The sequence below is a fragment of the Lupinus angustifolius genome, chromosome LG13 (assembly GCF_001865875.1).
Source record: "Lupinus angustifolius cultivar Tanjil chromosome LG13, LupAngTanjil_v1.0, whole genome shotgun sequence".
Lineage (NCBI taxonomy): Eukaryota > Viridiplantae > Streptophyta > Magnoliopsida > Fabales > Fabaceae > Lupinus > Lupinus angustifolius.
Window position 1 is genome coordinate 4,632,696 of NC_032021.1, and position 17,637 is coordinate 4,650,332.

General features: G+C 33.1%; 2 protein-coding genes across 2 annotated transcripts; both read right to left on the reverse strand.

The window, feature by feature from the left end:
* On the reverse strand, window positions 3,053-6,392 carry LOC109363260 (protein yippee-like At5g53940). Its single transcript, XM_019609461.1, has 5 exons — window positions 6,155-6,392; window positions 4,245-4,288; window positions 3,732-3,840; window positions 3,491-3,546; window positions 3,053-3,385 (listed from the first exon to the last, which is right to left on the reverse strand). The coding sequence occupies exons 1-5, from the start codon at window positions 6,248-6,250 to the stop codon at window positions 3,298-3,300; spliced, it is 393 nt and encodes a 130-aa protein (XP_019465006.1). The 5' UTR covers window positions 6,251-6,392; the 3' UTR covers window positions 3,053-3,297.
* LOC109363444 (protein CUP-SHAPED COTYLEDON 2-like) lies at window positions 13,713-16,044 on the reverse strand. Its single transcript, XM_019609708.1, has 3 exons — window positions 15,514-16,044; window positions 15,129-15,412; window positions 13,713-14,506 (listed from the first exon to the last, which is right to left on the reverse strand). Exons 1-3 carry the CDS (start codon window positions 15,698-15,700, stop codon window positions 13,907-13,909), a joined length of 1,071 nt encoding a protein of 356 aa, XP_019465253.1. The 5' UTR covers window positions 15,701-16,044; the 3' UTR covers window positions 13,713-13,906.

A 17,637-nucleotide genomic window follows, 5' to 3' on the forward strand; every position in this document is an offset into this window, starting at 1 on the left:
TTTTTTCCTGATTTGTTATTGCTTATGGCTTAAACCTTTAAGATTCGATTGTAGTAAGCAATTACGGGTTTTATCGTCCTCAGGGAGTAAATTGGATTTATAAAATTTCCTACAATATGAAGTAGTTCAGTATGTTTATATACACATGATTGATGTCGGATTTCATGATTTGGAAGCTTAAAGTAAGAACTAATTAACAAAGATGGTTTTTGTTTTTTAAAATGCAATTTAAGAACGGTTGGGATTGAACTTCATCATTCTATTCCTTAGTATCCTCGGATGCAAATTCGAGATAAATCACAATGTTACAAATCTTGATGCACATTTTTAAATCATCTGTATCAATTCCTTGAATACAGAATCCTAAGATAAATTATCAAATACCAATTCCTTGGATGTTTAACAATTTATCCAGCACTCAGTTCAATGTAATGCAATCAACATACCATTATCTATTCCTAGATAAATATTATATCAAGTGATTCTATCCAGGTTCGGTTCTAAGTTTAACTTCCCAGTTTGAAACTTAAAGCCAAGATCGAGAAACGAACTAGAATCAAGCATTAAGCAAAGGATAGGATCACCAAGATTTTATAACCGAATGATCTATATACAAACGAATCCAAGTAATACAAAAGAGTTTAGAAGATTACATTCAATCCCAACATAAGAGAAATTAGCCGCACATCGCAGCTGTTACAATGAACATACAGTGTAAGCTCAAGAAATCTAGTCTCGAAGTTGTTTCCACAAGCTTCTCCACCTTTTCTCTCGTTTCTTTTCCTCTGGATGATCTCTCTTCTGGTTCTAATTCCCTCTCTTCTTCATCTTCCTTAGTTTCGTGTGAAAGGGCTTTAAATAGCTTCAAAAATGTTCATCTCTCGCTCAAGCGAGCTCTCTCGCTTAAGCGAGGCTTGACTTAGGCTTGAAGAAAGCCCGTCTCGCTCAGGCGAGAATGTCTCGCTCAGGCGAGAAAGAGGCAGAGAGCACTCCTGTTTAATGTGGGATTTTCGCTTGGGCGAAAATCTTCTCGCTTAAGCGAGAATGTGACTTAGCTTTGAAGAATACTCCTGTTTTCTGGGCTTTTTTAAGAAGCTCCTCGCTCAGGCGAGGCAACTCTCGCTTGGGCGAGAGTGCATAAACAAATCTTCTTCTTCTGTTGATTTTTACTATGAATTCCAGCTTTTCCCTGCAAAATTCACACTTTTTAGGGATGAATGCATTTCTATTTCAAAATTTGGATCCAATTCATGAATAATTAACAAAACACACTAGATTCACGAGAATTTGTACAAAAATATAATCAATTCTTAACAAAAAGTACCCAGATATTGACTGTAATTTAGTACTTAACAATAATCCATCAACTCTCCAAGAAGTTTTTTTTGGATGTTGATTTGTGGCGATAAGGTGATGAGATGAACTATCTAGAGTCTAACAAGAAACAGACTATATTATCTCAATCCACTATGAAAGTTGAGATGATAGCATTAGCAATAGTTAATGAAGAAACAAGTTAGCTGAGAAGTTTGCTTGCAGATATTCCCCTATGGGAAAAACATATATCAGTTGTTGTTGATCCATTGTGATAGTACCGCGACTATTGCAACAAAAAAATTGTGAACCGCTTTCATAACGTTAAGAAGCGACAAATACGTCGTAACCATAACACCATTAGAGAATTACTCTCTACATGAGTTGTTAGACTGGATCATGTACGCATTGAGAATAACTTAGCAGATCCTTTGGCGAAAGGACTAGCTAGATAGAAAGTCCATAATACTTCTAAGAGTATGTGACTCTTGCCCTTAGAACGAGGATCACTCATAATGATAATCCGACCTAACTGACTGGATCCCAAGAAATAAGTTCAATGGGTAATAACAAGTTGTGAAGTGATATGAGAATGAACATGCTATAAAATTATGAGCAGCATGATTCCTATAGCATATGCAAGGCTGAGTTAAAATTCTTAATGAGATCTATACTCCAATTGGAGTGGAGTACCTAGGCTATAGGAGTACTCTTTATAGACTCACCTATGTGAATGTCGAAGTGGGGGACACTTCCTATGAAATTTTGGGGCATAAATTATGACCTTTAACGCACGGGCTTTACAGAATACACCTTTGAAAAGGTTGTGTGTGGTTTGATGATGGAGATAGAGTTCAAGACTACGAGTCACTCTAGTAAAATCTGGATCTTACTCACTATGCAAAGGTTCAAGTCGCATGACACCTTTGTTTATGCACAATCTTATTGAGACCACAAATATTCTCGAAAATTGTTTTTTAATTTCAAGTAGGGGATTGTTGGAACATGGTTTGTTGAAAATCATGAGTGAGAACTTTTGGGTGTGAAATATAAAAAACATTCAAGTCCCACATAAGAGAGTTTTGAAAAAACAACTCTCAAGTCCCACACATTGAAGAGTTTTGAAAAAAAAAATAACTCTAAAGTCCTACATTGGAGAAACTAGGAACATGGAAAAAATCTCAAGTTATAAATAGAAGCATTTTCCCTTCTTATTTTCTTGCTCCAAGTTGAATGCGCTTCTTTCTCCCACATATTTTCCGTTGATGCATTTCCGGCAAACTTCTCCTCCTTTCTTTCCGTGATAGGTAGAGACAGCCATATTGTGGGAGTTTCGAGAACTGATAGCCATATTGTGGATAATTTTGAGAATTGGCACTAGTAGAGCCAATAAATATTATTTCGTGTCATTTAGAATTGCTGCAAGCTATGGTAACAATAAGTTATCTAATGCAGTCTTACCACATTATTGAATAACTTTTAAATGCACCTCCCTGCCAAATGTAATCAGGAAAATTGGGATGTGAATATTAAAGTGAAGTGTTAAAATTGATTTTCATAAAAGAATAAAGATGTGTCTAACAACCTTGGCTTTCAGGACCACTTTTTTAATTGTCATTTACATCATTATGTTAGTAGCAGTCAACTAGTAAAACAGATTTTGCTTATGTGACACATGGTCAACCAAGCGGGGAGACTGATTGCAGGAACATGTTTATCTTAAAATAATGAGTCTTAGTTTTTTTTGGAGAGGTTCAAACCAAGTTCATTCAAAAAAATTAGGGACAAATATGAAACAATGGTCTCATCTGTTCTACACAATTTACACACCATTGAGCACTCTCCTTTTTATCTGCCACTACAACAAAGAAATCTACATCAAACTTCAACACTGAACATTTTCACGATTCTCCTTTATTTTCCACAAAAAACCCGTGAACTCTAACACCTGATCCAACTACAAGTACCAAACATTAAAACATGCTAAGCATCTTCAGCATCACTCATGTTGGCACGACTCTCCATATGGAATTCAGTGGTGGAGAAATCAATTTCGTCGACAATCCTTCCTCTGTTAAATGTACGATAAGCACAACCAGTATAAACAAATTAGGGAGGAAATAGTTTAACTCAAATTGCAATAACCAGGATAGGTAACAACATAATAGGATGATACCTTTCAAGAACAAACTTCCCTTCTTTATACTTTTGGTACTTCTCAGGTGCAATCTCCTGTTACAGTAATGTAAAATCTTAGAAGGGATCAAAAGGAATGCGAAAGCCGGTGGTAACTAGAGAACGGGAGTTGATGCATAAAATATTTCCGGGCTTCTCAAGCAGAAGAGACATTCTAAGATATTTCACCAATGACACTCATTTCCAGATATGAATATGAGACAGGGTAAGGGGAGGATTACATATTTCCAGCCAACTATTTGACCACAGCGACAGCAATAAATATCTGCAACAGTGTGCAAACCCGAAATCATCGACCTTTCCTCTAGTTCTCCGATTGTATAGTTCACGCTGAATCACAGCCCCAAAACATAAGATTACACAAGAGAATTGGAATATTCAGGTCTAATCTATAGAATCGCTTTAAAATAAAAGAGAGCTACAATCCAGTTCCTAATGTTTATTGACAATAATGGGCAAACAGGAAGTGGGTTTGGAATTGTAATCCTTTCCAAATAAATGCATAATGCAATTTTCATAGAGGCTTGATTTATGCATGCAGAAAATGACCAATATAATTTCCAGATTTATGGTAGTATCACATTATGCTTAAATACAATTTTCAGCTAGCAACATGAATATATTAAATAACACAAGCCTGTCATATTGCTATACAGTATACAACCCTATCATAGCTTCTAATTCATTACTCGTTAGTCACTCATGGATTATCAATAAGAACTGAAGGTACTCACACATTACTGAAGAGATACGCTTTTCCCCGTTGGGAGTAAAATGTCTGAGAAGAATATAATCAAAGATTAATATGAGAAGTAATTTAGCAATCCAACAGAATAGTAAAAGTATGTCTGGTGAAAACAAAGCAAAACAAACAAGACAGGCATGAAGCATGCTTTTACAAACCATAATTTAGCATTGCTATCATTCCCCCTTGGAAAATCTATATATCAGCTATATATTTGATTTATTAAAATAGTTACTCTTAATATATGACAACCACAGAAAAACACCCAGCACATTAGGATGGATAGAAGAACAGGTACTAAAAGAGATTATGCAACAATTATGCAGTCAACAGTTACAAGGGCATATTGTAACTTTATCGAAGCCTTTTTCTAATCATTTAAGACAGATACCCCATTTACATTGATTAAACAACAATTTCCTTCTTTGAAAATTTCACCCTTGATATAGCAGTTACAGAAGCAAGTTTTACTCCTGTGACTGCAAGTGGTGGCCTCATCAACATATCTTCTATTTATCCACAAACCAGATTGAGCAGCAACAGGAGTGAAGTGAAGGGTATCAAGGATTCATGCAGCTAACTAGTGTTTTCAATTACGATTTGTTACCAATGTAGTTATTAGGTATCCTTCCAGAGCGAGAACAGATGAGCTACTACATACAAGGCTATCCTCACTCAACTTTAAGGTTCATGTGACAACTCCTGAATATAATTATTTATGAGCTTTTTATCACCAAAGCCATTCTAAGTTTGACATTATTTGATGTCTTCTTAGTGGAGGCAGAAGCTGCGATGTGAATGCTTATGAGAAAGGAAAACAGCAGCAGAGTGAATTTGTAAAAATAACCCGAGATCTGAAAATATGATTCAGCTACTAAAATATTACTGAGTTCTGCAAAGAGTACACTTAACCAGCATAGTGAATCTCATAAGCCTTGTATGAAGCTTCTAAATGCATCTGTCTTCGGACCAGATGCATATCCAAATAACCACCCAATCAAACTCAGACGGCAATGTTTGCCATCGATTGGGGCTTCAAAAGTACAACAGAGCTCTAAACTAATCAGCATATTAATCCACTTACCAATACTTCATTGATTCTCAAATTAACAACAACCTCACTGGGTTTAGGAATTGTGAACCTTGTCACCCGCATTTCACTTGGAAGGATACACTTTCAAGGGTTGAAATTTTCGAGGTATTTTATACGAAAAACTAATTCATGACTATTTAACCCATTTTCAATAGACAGGGCAATGTTCTCTGACATTAGTGGTGTGGCACTACTCCTACAATTGTAAAACACTTCGAAGCATGGATACAACACAGGACAAGTTACGTATGACACGAGGATGGGGATATAAAAAAATATAAATGTTTTCAAATTTGGTTAGGAGTGTCCAAAAGTGTCTAATAGGGATAATTGTCCGCTTCACCCCCACCCTATCAGTGATACTCACTTGAAATAAGATCTGAGTTAGTTTATGAATTTTCTGCTAAGGTTTCAAAAAGCAACCCCTGTACTACAATAAAGAAAATAAGGATAAGGGTGCATCATTCAGCATATATATATATAAGACTCCAAAAAATAAACACCTCGATATTTCAAAGGTGGATTATTTTTTTGCCAATCAGGGTCATGCTTGTAGCACATAATATTCAAATCTCACAGACTCCATATCAGAAAGTAGAAAGTTTCCATATACCAACATAAGACAAGGTCTATAAAAATGATATATTATTCTTTAAAATCTGAACATAAAATAATAGAGTGATTTTCTGAAGCTGATTTTTATACTTCATTCATGGTTGGTTCGTCCAGAAAGAATTTCAGAAGAACAAATTAAGATAAAAACGACATCTTTAACAAAATTGGATGAGAGAAATGGGAAGTGGTACCAGAGAGATGAGATCATCCACAAGAGCGAGGTGGGTTTTGCAGAATTTGCAGCAATAGGACCTGCCCTCCAACTCCACAGTAAAAATTCTACCCATGTTCTTTGCTTGTGACGTCACCACTGACCCTCTACTACTTCAAGGTGCTACAAAATGCAAGTGAACAAGATTTAGAGCGGGGTGATGGAGGGAGAAGAAGTACTATTATTAATTACTTTTTATACTAAGTTACTAACATACAAATCATCGAGCTGGATTGTAGAAAGACCAAACCAAAAAGTCATGGTGGAAACAACACTTATTGGATTAGTTATACACCAATGATATCTTAATTATAATTGAATATTTTTGGTATTATAAAAAAACACAAATAATCCATCATTTTTTCACAAAGTGAGTGGCTTTAAACGATAGCCAATGTAATAAAGTTAAATTTATTTTTTATTAATTAACCATAGGTAACATAATTAAATATTAGTAAATTTGTAGATAAAATTTGATTAAAAATTTTGTTGAAGATGATCCGGTTACTCCAAACTTGCTCTTCATTCTAACAATCAATTTTAAAGAAATTTAATGGTTTAAATTAATGAATATAACTAAACTATTAAATATTCCTAAAATTGATAACTAAGATCTTGGAGTAAGTGGATTCACACTCTAATTTTTTTTTTATGTATCTAAGTAACATCTCATTATACTTATTGTTGTATTTTGAACCAAAGTGATTTTTTTTTAACATACTATTTTTTATTCTTTTTTATTGTGAGTCACTCATTATCTATTAATGCTTATTAAATAAGTTTTAACAGAAACATGTTTTCTTACAACTTAATTGAGAAATTGAGTCAAACTTGACCAAAATATAAATTTTGTTTCTCTTTATTACTTCTATCAAATCAATTGACTACAAATTCTCTCTCCTTACAACTTATTATTTTTGTTTGATTTTTTGAATGGATCAACTTTGGATAAGTGCGTTCAAGCTTTTCATTTACATGTATTGTAAATAGTTTCGTTATCACAATTTTCTCTTCCTTAGTGTAACGTATGAATTTCCTCTTTTTTTTGGTTATTTGTATTTCCTCTTTTAATTCATCACTTCTAGCTTCATTTTCATATGGGTGCTTTCTTTTCTCATTTTCTCATTGCCTTCATTTTAAATTTATTTTACTTTTTCTATGAATAATTCACTCCTAAGTTTCAGAAAATTTACTTTCCCGAAGAAGAGAGATTATTCTTTTTGGACCGTTGGTGAAGATTTTACACTTTTTTGTTCTCTTATTGATCATTTTATTTTTTCCTTTCCCTATTTTGTTTCATAAATTTCTTTAATAAAAAAAATCATAATTTAGACTCACAGTTGTCATGCGTTTTACTCATGGATCCAATGTGATAATCATTTATGTGGTTAATAAGATCACAATAACATATGGATTCAATGTTGATAAATTATATCCAAATTTAACATGTGCTTTATATGGACTAGGGTGTGAGAGGCACAACCCCACATTCTTATTTTATGGTGTAAATATTTTTGAATATTTTATTTTGAAGAATTATAATATATTTTTTGTATTGAGTGTATTTTATATTATATTTTTTGTATTGTGTGTATTTTATATTATATTTTTTGTATTATTAGATTATATATTTTTTTCTTTATTATAACGTGTAATTTAATGTGCGAGGAATGATTAATATATTGGTGGTGGTTACCTATGATTATATTATTTTTCCGTAGAAATTAAAAAGTGTTAAAAACAAAAAAAAAATTGGAATTTACTCCACGATGGAAGTATGGAAGTTACATCATATTTTGTCAATATACAATATAGAAGTATAAATATTGTGCGTATTTTATATTATAGTTTTTATATTGAGTGTACTTTATATTATCATTTTTTGTCTTTATTATAATATTCAATTTAATGTGAGAGATATGATTAATATGTTGGTGGTGGTTATCTAGGATAATATGATTTTTTTTAGAAATTAAAAAATACTAAGGACAAAAGAGGAAAATGGGAATTATTTCATGGTGGTAGTTATAGTATGTTATGACTTCATATACATAGAATAAATATAAATATATTATTTTAAAAAAATCAATCATTTTATTTTATTGAAGGATATTTAAATGTTTTAACTATAAAATTATATCCAAGTGATTGCTTGAGAGTTGAGAGTAAGCAAGCATTAATATCACAATAATATTTGAAATGGTAGAGTGAAGGATTAAATTTTTATTAGTAATAATAAATGTTTTTACTTTTTACTTTTTTCCTTGCTGTACATAATATATTTTCATCATGGGCATACTAACTGAAAGTTGTATGCTTTATACGAAAATTATGCCTAACACTTTTGAATTGGTTAATTGAGTCACTTATATTCAATCAATTACACATGAATATTAAGTGTTTTGTCAAAACAAATTTGTGGCGAATACTTTAAAAGTTAGGAATCCTTTGTGATTGAATTTGACATATGCAATAGTTTGTAACATATATTTTTTTGGTACTAGGAAGAGTATCACATGTTTATTCCTCCCAATAAGTATTTCTTACAAGAATCTAATTCTTGACTTTTTTATCATCCTAATAGAATATTATACTATTAGACCAACATTTTTTGTTTTTGTTATATGAAAATACTTTAATTAGCAATCAGATATTTGTTTTAGGAATAACTATATCAAAGCTTGTTGCTACCTAAAGTTTTGGTATATTTTGTTGATTGTTAACGACTACCTTTCCCAAAAACTACATGTCATAAGAAAACAAATAATATATATAGCTGATTACCCAAGAGAATTACATGTTTATAAAGAACAAGATTCAAATATATTTTTCAAAAATGGTAGAAGTACAAAAAAGGAGAAAGTAAGTGTAAATCAAGATTGAAGGAAACCAAACAGAAAACGAAATAACAGAGCTCTTCCACAAGACCCCCTTTGTTTTCAACTTAATGATTCCTTTCTGTTTGTATAAGTTCCAAACCAAGCTTTTGGCCATTGGACTAAAGCACTTGTTTGTTATTCTTTGCCTTATAACTCATACACATCATAAGGTATAGACCAAATCGTTAGAAAGCAGAATGAGAACCCAAATAATTGTGAGAAAGTCCAAATGCAGGAAGGAGATGATTTATATGTAAGAGTGTCCCATTATTTATTTTAAACTAATCACATATTACTACATGAATAAAAGATTTTTTTTAAAACAAAACATAATATTCTGGTTGGTCACATTATCTCGATGCATCTTTTAATATGGAGATCTGGATTTTCTGTCTCAATTTCTGTTCCAAACTAATCAAAATTTTCACTTTATTGAGAAAATAAAAATAAAAACATAAATTTATATTTTTATATTATTTAATATTACTCCATTAGATAGTGACATCGGGACAAATCCTTTTGGGACAAAGGATCCGGTCTTTAATATGGTACACAGCGTGCCATGTCATTTTGATGCACTAGCAGCTGGCACCCTTAACAGATGCTCAAAAACATACCCATAACAGGTACAAACTCATTGCATATTCAATCATGAACATATCACATACCCCTCATTTGAAAAATTAATGTGTACCCTTTATAAGGCCAGAGTCCTATTTCATCATCCACCATCATTATGATCCATGCTCCAATTCAGTATTCAGTTGTAACCTTCCCTTGGCTGTATCTATAATGTAACCTAGTACATAACATCATGATGCTCTGTAAGAGTGACACTGCTGCACATATTTACTCTGATGAATGGTGAGAACTGAGAAGGATGTGTGTTTTATTGTTGGGAAATAAGAAGCTAGTCTGTGTGGAAAGTATATATCTATGTTGTTTGAACTTTGAACAATGATAATAGCAATAGTTAATAGTAATAACAAAATTCTTCACCTTTTTCATGGGAGAAAAGTGGTTGGAGAGTTTGTTTGCTATTTGGGTAACATAGTTTAGACACTTTGGTTAAAAAAAGAAAATGAGAAGAGAGAAAGATGTGAGAAACTTTAAAGAGAAAGAAAAAATGTGAGAAAATGAGTAGATTTCTATATTGTTTAGTACGAGAGAAATTAAGAAGAAATAGAAGATAACAAATAATAATATTATGTTTTAAAAGACGAATCTACCCTTAAAGAATAAAGAAAAAATAAATATTATTATATTAGTAAGGTTAAAATTCTCATTTCCATAAATTTTACTTTCTCGTTCACTTTCTTCTCATCTCTAGGGAGAGTTACCTTTTGTGGGTCTCATATCTTTTTTATCTTCTCCGCCCCTTTTGCATGAAAAACTCAATTTTCTCTCGTACTTCTCTCCTTTCATCTTTTTTCCTCTCTTTCTCTCTCAAACCAAATGAAGGCTACAGCAAATCACATGGGTCATTATTAATGTTGTTCCGGATAGAATAAGAACATTTTTACCTTGTTATTCACTATGTCATTTTCATTTTCTGATTTTTGTTCTTAAATAAGAACAATTATTGGGTGAAGAAAAAGTGAGGAGAGATGTAGAATAAAAAGGTAGTTATTATGGGACCCAAATAAGAATAAAAATAATGTTTGCTATTATGGAAAAAAGCATATATTATCCTTATTTAATGGAGAGTTATAATAAATTATAAAATAATACATTAGATCTAGATAAAAATGAAAATATTGTTTGTTACTGCTCTTATATATCAATTTGGTCTGAATATGTGTAAAGTCTGATACCAAATTAGTGTTAGTGTAATCTCAATATAAGGAATCAAATTAAGGTAAGTGTACTTATTTCCTTTAATAATGATTCATATCTTTTGACTTTTGATTAATAAAAAATGAAGCTAAATTGCACAATATAATAACCAATTTTTTTTTCTCAATTTTCGCATCGGACACAATCATGTTCGAGCCGGGAACATCACAGGTGCGTGGGGCTAACTCTCCCGGTGGATATTTTTTCTATCCACAAGACTTAAACTCGAGACTTTGCTTAAGAAGACATGTACCACTTGAACGAACCATTTGGTATATAATAAACAGTTTGTTACTTGTTGGGTTTATCAAGTGTGAAGTCCCACATTGGATATGTAGGGAGTAGTGAAAGAGTTTATAAGAAGGAAATACTCATGAAACTAATGCCTTAAAGTTAGTTTTGATTCAAGACGTGGTGTCTCACTTGTTACTCTTCTCATCCCCATGTAACAATGGATTGTTAGTCACGTTGTTAAGATTGAAGAGAAGTGATGTGCATTTTAATATTGATTACCACGCCAATGCTAAAATCCCAAATTTCTAATGTGGCATTTTTCTACAACTTTCTACTTTTATGTCATGCGATGTCATCACAACAGTTGGGCAATAATTTTGCTGTAGCAATGTTTAGAAGAGGACAATAGGGAAAGGTAGAGGGATGGGAGGGGTAAACTTAGAAGTTTGAAAGGACAGAAGGCTTGAAAGGTTGCTAATACTGTTACGCTTTAATGGGTCCCAGTAATACCTGCACTAAAGTTGAGCCAGAGAAGGGAGAAAAAGTCACAAAATGTTAACAGAGAGAGCATTAAATTTGTCCCTTCCCCAAGTAGGATGGGTATGGGTAGTTTAGCCATAGTAGTAGTAGTCACCAAGTATGAACCTAGACTCAGAACCCCACGTGAAAATTAACCAAATCCAGGCCTTCTCACTTCTTACACACCACAGCTTCTTCAACTACCCATTAAATGTTTACAAAAAACATAAACAAATGGAAGAGTTATTATCTACTATTGGTAGACATATTAAAACAAGATGTAACCAAAGATATAGCTTTTGTTCTTTGCTAATGTACTGTATACGTATATATAACAATAATATTGATTAAAAACTATGAAATTCATTAAATGGAGAGATATATTACTTTCCCATCCCCTTCTGTTTCGTACATCAAATGTTACCTCCTACAAGAAATGTGAGCCATAATTTATGCTCACTGAGCAATTTACCATTTTTTTCATGATAACACCAAAATGATTTTTTATCCCTCAATATATCAACACTCGTTCTCTTTATATTTGTCCAGAAATATGAATTATGTATGAAAATACTAACATACTAATATTTGCATCATATCATTCTTGATAGAGCTGTTGGCATGTGTGGAAAACCCTAATTCCAAGCCTTAGTAGACTTCTAAGTGTTTGACTCCGTTTGTTCCGTAATGTTGCTGCTTCAACGTTATATAACAGGCTTACTGAGAGAATCAGTATTGATGTGAAATATGGATATAGGGTAGACCAAGAACTCAGATTCATGCAAGATCCTTTGAATATGGCAATAAGTGTATCTCAAATAATCACATAGATTCTAAAGCAAGTACAGGGGCTAATGTATTGTTAAGTTTAACTAGAAACTGAAAACATTACTATGAATTCATAAATTACTGATACTCATATTTTTTACATATATTAAAATTTTATAACAGCAACACATATTTACAGTATGCATATACCTCTTGAAGATGGAGGTAGTAATAAATAACAAAGTTGACAGTGAAAATGTGCACATGCATACACGTTAAAAGCAATTTATCATTTCAACTTTTAAGTTTATGTATCATAGTATCATACCATGGATAACAGTCCAAGTTGTTGTGAGAGTAAATTAAAATGAGCACGCTGCCCGCTTTATAATATATTCCTATATTAATAATAAATATCCCTTTAATTTATCCGAGTCGTGCTGTATATATAATATTATAATTAACATGAATAATATAGAACATGATTAGAGAAAATTCTAAAATATCTACATTTCATAATAACCACGGTAGAAACCTTAGCCTTATCTCATCTCATTAAAGCAACAAAAAAAGGATATTGTGCTGTATACCCATGTAATAACAAGAACAAAAGTAATCATTAGCCTATCTCATTCCATCATAATAATCATTAATCAGAATCCTATCTCCTCATCAGCCTATTTATAACAATCAAAGATATTCTGCTGTAAGCCATGTAATAATAAGAACAAAAAGAGAATAAAGTGATTTCTGATTCAAAAGTGGTTCAACTTAAGTTTCGGTCATAAAAATAGAATTATGTTGCTTAGAAGAGAAGAGCGATGCACAGCAAGGGCTATAGGTAAAAAATGTATATTGATCACCATTAATTTCAATCTCCTTAAGAAAAAATCGTTTTTGGCCAAAAGCTAGAAATAAGGATGTCATCTTCTATCTCTCAAACTATTAAGAAAATGAAAACTTAAAACAAAAAAATAAGTTAACATTTGTATTTTTTGGGTGAGACTTCTGTACATTAGGGAAGTACACTTTTTCCCTTCTCTCCATTCCATTAGGGAAGTAAACTTATCTTATCATAACAAAAAAAAATACAAATGTAATAACATATCATATTCCTCTTGCCTCACTACTTCTCATTATTGTTTTTAAGGAATTGAGGAATCCCAACCAAACAAGATTTAAATATTAGAAATAGTTATTTTTTAAAATATAAACAATTATTGAAGAGAAGAAGCTAATAAAACGCACTCTTAATTTCAACAAGTTCCATACACATTTTAATACCCAAAGGTCATAGTAAATATAAACTTCTTTCATATATCAGAAGTCATAACTTAGTTAAATACAACCACAATAGCGAAAATATATTAACAATTACAAACAGTACATAATAGTTAATACAAACAAGTCAAATCTAAACAAAAGGTCAAGAACAATAAGGTAAACATAGATTACTAATCCTAAGTACTAGTCAATGGTCAACCCAAATATCATGATCAATAACCCCACATGCAATCAAGCTCGGAATGCCCCAGCCCCATGCTGGAACCACCATCAGCCACCACGACTTTCCCATCCTCCGCCACCGGCCAGTGCCCGGCAGTAGCCATGTCATTCGAACCACTGCCGTGGACTGGGGTGGAGGAGAAAAAGAAAGGTAGCTGAAGATTATCTTGGAGAGACCTCAAGCTAGGGAAGGCAGAAACACCAACATTGCGTTGGAACCGAGTGAAAGGATCAAGATTAAGAGGATTCTGCGGCGGCGGTGGAACAAGGTCGAAGGTAGCATTGTTGAAGTTGTTGGCAAAGATTGTGGAGAAACAGGACACGTGCTCTCTTTGGGCGACGGTGGTGCTTACGTCGGAGCAGCTATCACGGTCGTTGAATGGGGTGGCGCTGCTGATGGGGTAAGGAGAAGAGTCCAGCAGTGGTGGAAGGTAAATGGAGGAAGGTGAATCAGGTTCAGGACATAGGCTCATGCTGGCAGATGAGGTGCTAACTATTGTCTTCTTGGAACAACTAGTGGCGGTGGCAGACACGGTGGAGCCAACACCTGTGGTGCTTTTCTGGAACACACGGGATATAACCCATTCATCCTATTCATAAATGAAAAGTAAACCAATTTAATTTTAATTAATCAGTGAGAAATTAAAAAGATGCACCACCAAGTATACAAAGTGTTTATGTCAGGTTATACAAAATCCTGATATAATAGCTACAAGTCTAAGTAAGGAATAATAAATGAGTAACTGTTTCTGAAATCTGCGTTGGATAAGAAGAATGTTAAAAGCTACTACTATACATAAGGATCTTTCTGCGACTTAGCAGAACTATGGAAAAAAGGGTCATTTAATGACAATGATTCAGTGGCTTAATGCTGTACCCTTTTGATGATTACTTATTTTGTTGAGATCATTTAGATAATAGTTTATGGTTCCCATACATTCTCATATATTCACATTATAAGCTATGGAACGTGCCTTTGTACCCAAGGGTAATAACCAATGGCTAAGTTTTACAGAAGTTATGAAAGAGAAACATCATGAACTAAAATAAATGAAAACCTAGTTAGAGAACGTACATGTACAAGTAAAAGTTGATGTTCCACCCATAGAACTTCAATTACTTCACTACCAAATGAAAGATGGTTGGAAAAAATGCACTAGGGAAAAAGAACCTCATGTTAAGGAGATGAAAAGTGAAGGAAGGATTTCTCACCTTGGAGCTCCTAGAGAGATAATGGTACGCAAATTTGCCTTCAAGGCGATACTCATGCATGACCCAGTTGCTCTTTTCACCTTTCGGAGCTCTTCCTTTGTAGAAAACCAAAGTTTTCTTCATACCAACAAGTGCACAAGTCTTGGAACTATAAATCTCTCTATCTTTTCCAGTAGCTTTCCAATAACCAGCTTCTGTTGCCCTATTAGTACGTAACCCTGTTGGGTACTTCCGGTCACGTAGGCTAAAGAAGTACCACTCCTTCTCACCCATCTTCGCTTTCTCTACCATAAACAACAACAAAAAAGTTAGAAAACATAATTAGTTCAATAATTTGCACCACAGAAACTGAGAAAAGAGAACAAGGGTTTGTTTTTTTATATACTTGGGAGTTGCCATGGCTCACACTTGTTGAGGTCAACTTCAGTGATGGCTCTAGCAGTGAAGGTGTTATCAAGAACTTTCTTGAGAAGGTAGTATGTGATAAGCTCCTCGTCAGTGGGGTGGAAACGAAAACCAGGTGGGAGAAGTGAATCATTGTTATCAGAGTAATGGTGGCAGTAACTATCCATTAAAACAATGACAAAGTTTGGAAACAAAGATAAGCTAAGAAAATATATATCAGGAGAGAGTGTGGACTAGAACAAGAACATGAGAATGTTGGTTTGCAACACTTGAAGGCACTTCTTCATTATATAGGAAAGTGTTTGAGTGAGGGTTTGTTTTTGTTTCACTTTGCATTGCTTTGGAGGGTGTGTATATTTGGCTGTTTATAAGAGAGTTTTTTTTTGTTTGATGAGGATTTGATGAATCGAGTGGCAGAGAGGAAAAGGTGAAATAATAAGGTATGATATGGCTGGAAATATCTGTATGTTTTTCTCTGCACTGTCCTCTTCTGTTCTCATATCTCTCTCTTTCTCTATCTACTCTCCTCTGCCAACGTCCTTATCATAATCCACAATTCCACATAGCTAGAAAGAGAAAGTGAGTGTGATGTATAAACAAAAATCTTCGATCTATCATGCCTTACACAAATAAAAATATGTCATATCAATTAAAAAATTTAAATATTCATTATTATTTATATTTTATTGATCCAAAACAGCATATAAGATATGATTTGGAACATCAGATTTCTAACGATGTATAGGATGGATGGGAGTGGGTTCTGTGGCTCTGTATGCGTGCGTGTGTGAGAAAGTGTACAGGTTTTCCTCTGTCAGTGGAGAAATTACAAGTGGTGTGAACAGAAAGTAGTTTACTTTACTAGGAAATAGGGAAAATATTACAAATAAGAGAAAATGGTAACGAGAAGAGGAAAAATGAAATAAATGAAGGACTTTTTATTTCACCATGTTATATACATCGATGATAAAGCTGTTTCATATCTTGTCTGTCAGCACAGTACACATTAAATAATCAGAAAACTATGTTTATTACACGCCAACTGCTTACTCCTCCTGCTCCTACACCATTTTTTGATCTCTCACTTCTTCATTTTCCGCAAATTCTGCTACCCTTCTAACTTCTCATTTTTTGGGTACGGTTCCTTCCTTTTTTTGTTGAAGGGTTCACTTGTTTTCACAAAAATTACCACTTATCTCAATAGTTTCAATAAGTGCAATTAAGTATGGAATCTAAGTGCAAGCATTCTAAAGGTTAAGGACAAATATCTATTCTCTACTTAGATATTAACTATTTATATCTCTTCAAATGAACCATGTTAAATAAGTTTTACTTGATTTCTATTTTCAATGTATATCTTTCCAACTTTTTTTAGTCAACAAAGAAAATTAATATAAAAATAAAGAAAATTTAGGAGAATAAGTGATAGTACTCATATCCACTAAATTTCTACAATTAACAACGAATAAGGTAATTTGAAGGATTCCTCGTCCATTCTACTTAAGAGTAAGAAAAGAAAGATGAAATTGTAGAAGAATATGTTGATTTTGTAATAATTGTTGTGTAATTCATAGCTTATTGTATAGGTTGATTGAGTTAGTTTTGCACATTACTATAAATAGAAATCATAACAACCAAATTGGTTATGAGTTTCTATAAATAGAATTGATCAAGCTTGATGTAATAGTGCATTGAATACATTGAAAATTCAAGTGAATTACTTTCCCCTCATTCCTTTCTCTTCTCTCAATTCCTCTCCTCCTAATCTCTTTAACAATTCTTCACTTATTCTCTTCTTTTCTTCTTTTCGTGTTCTGCAAGTAATGCAGAACAGAGAAACCGAAGTAATTCTGGTTTCTCAATTCCAACAGTGGTATCAGAGCTTTAGGATCGGGATCTGTGGTAGTGCCAAGATTGGGTGCAAGAGGCTTCAAGAAGTGAAGCTCACGGATTGAGAATCAAGGCTGCAAAACCAGAAGGGAAATCAGAGGTGTAGAAGCATGGCAAATTCGAATGGCTTTGCAATGAATCTTCCAATTCTAGATGGGAAGAATTATGAACATTGGAGCATTCAAATGAAGGCAATCTTTGGGTTTCAAGAATG

Bases quoted from the DNA above. Each gene is read 5' to 3' on its own strand.
- LOC109363260 (XM_019609461.1), bottom strand. From the start codon at position 6,250: ATGGGTAGAATTTTTACTGTGGAGTTGGAGGGCAGGTCCTATTGCTGC. The intron at 3,547-3,731 runs GTAATCCTCCCC...TTACTGTAACAG, and splicing joins AAATAGTTGGCTGGAAATAT to GAGATTGCACCTGAGAAGTA. The intron at 3,386-3,490 runs GTATCATCCTAT...TACATTTAACAG, and splicing joins GGGAAGTTTGTTCTTGAAAG to AGGAAGGATTGTCGACGAAA.
- LOC109363444 (XM_019609708.1), bottom strand. From the start codon at position 15,700: ATGGATAGTTACTGCCACCATTACTCTGATAACAATGATTCACTTCTC. The intron at 15,413-15,513 runs GTATATAAAAAA...TGTTTATGGTAG, and splicing joins TGAGCCATGGCAACTCCCAA to AGAAAGCGAAGATGGGTGAG. The intron at 14,507-15,128 runs GTGAGAAATCCT...ATTTATGAATAG, and splicing joins ATCTCTCTAGGAGCTCCAAG to GATGAATGGGTTATATCCCG.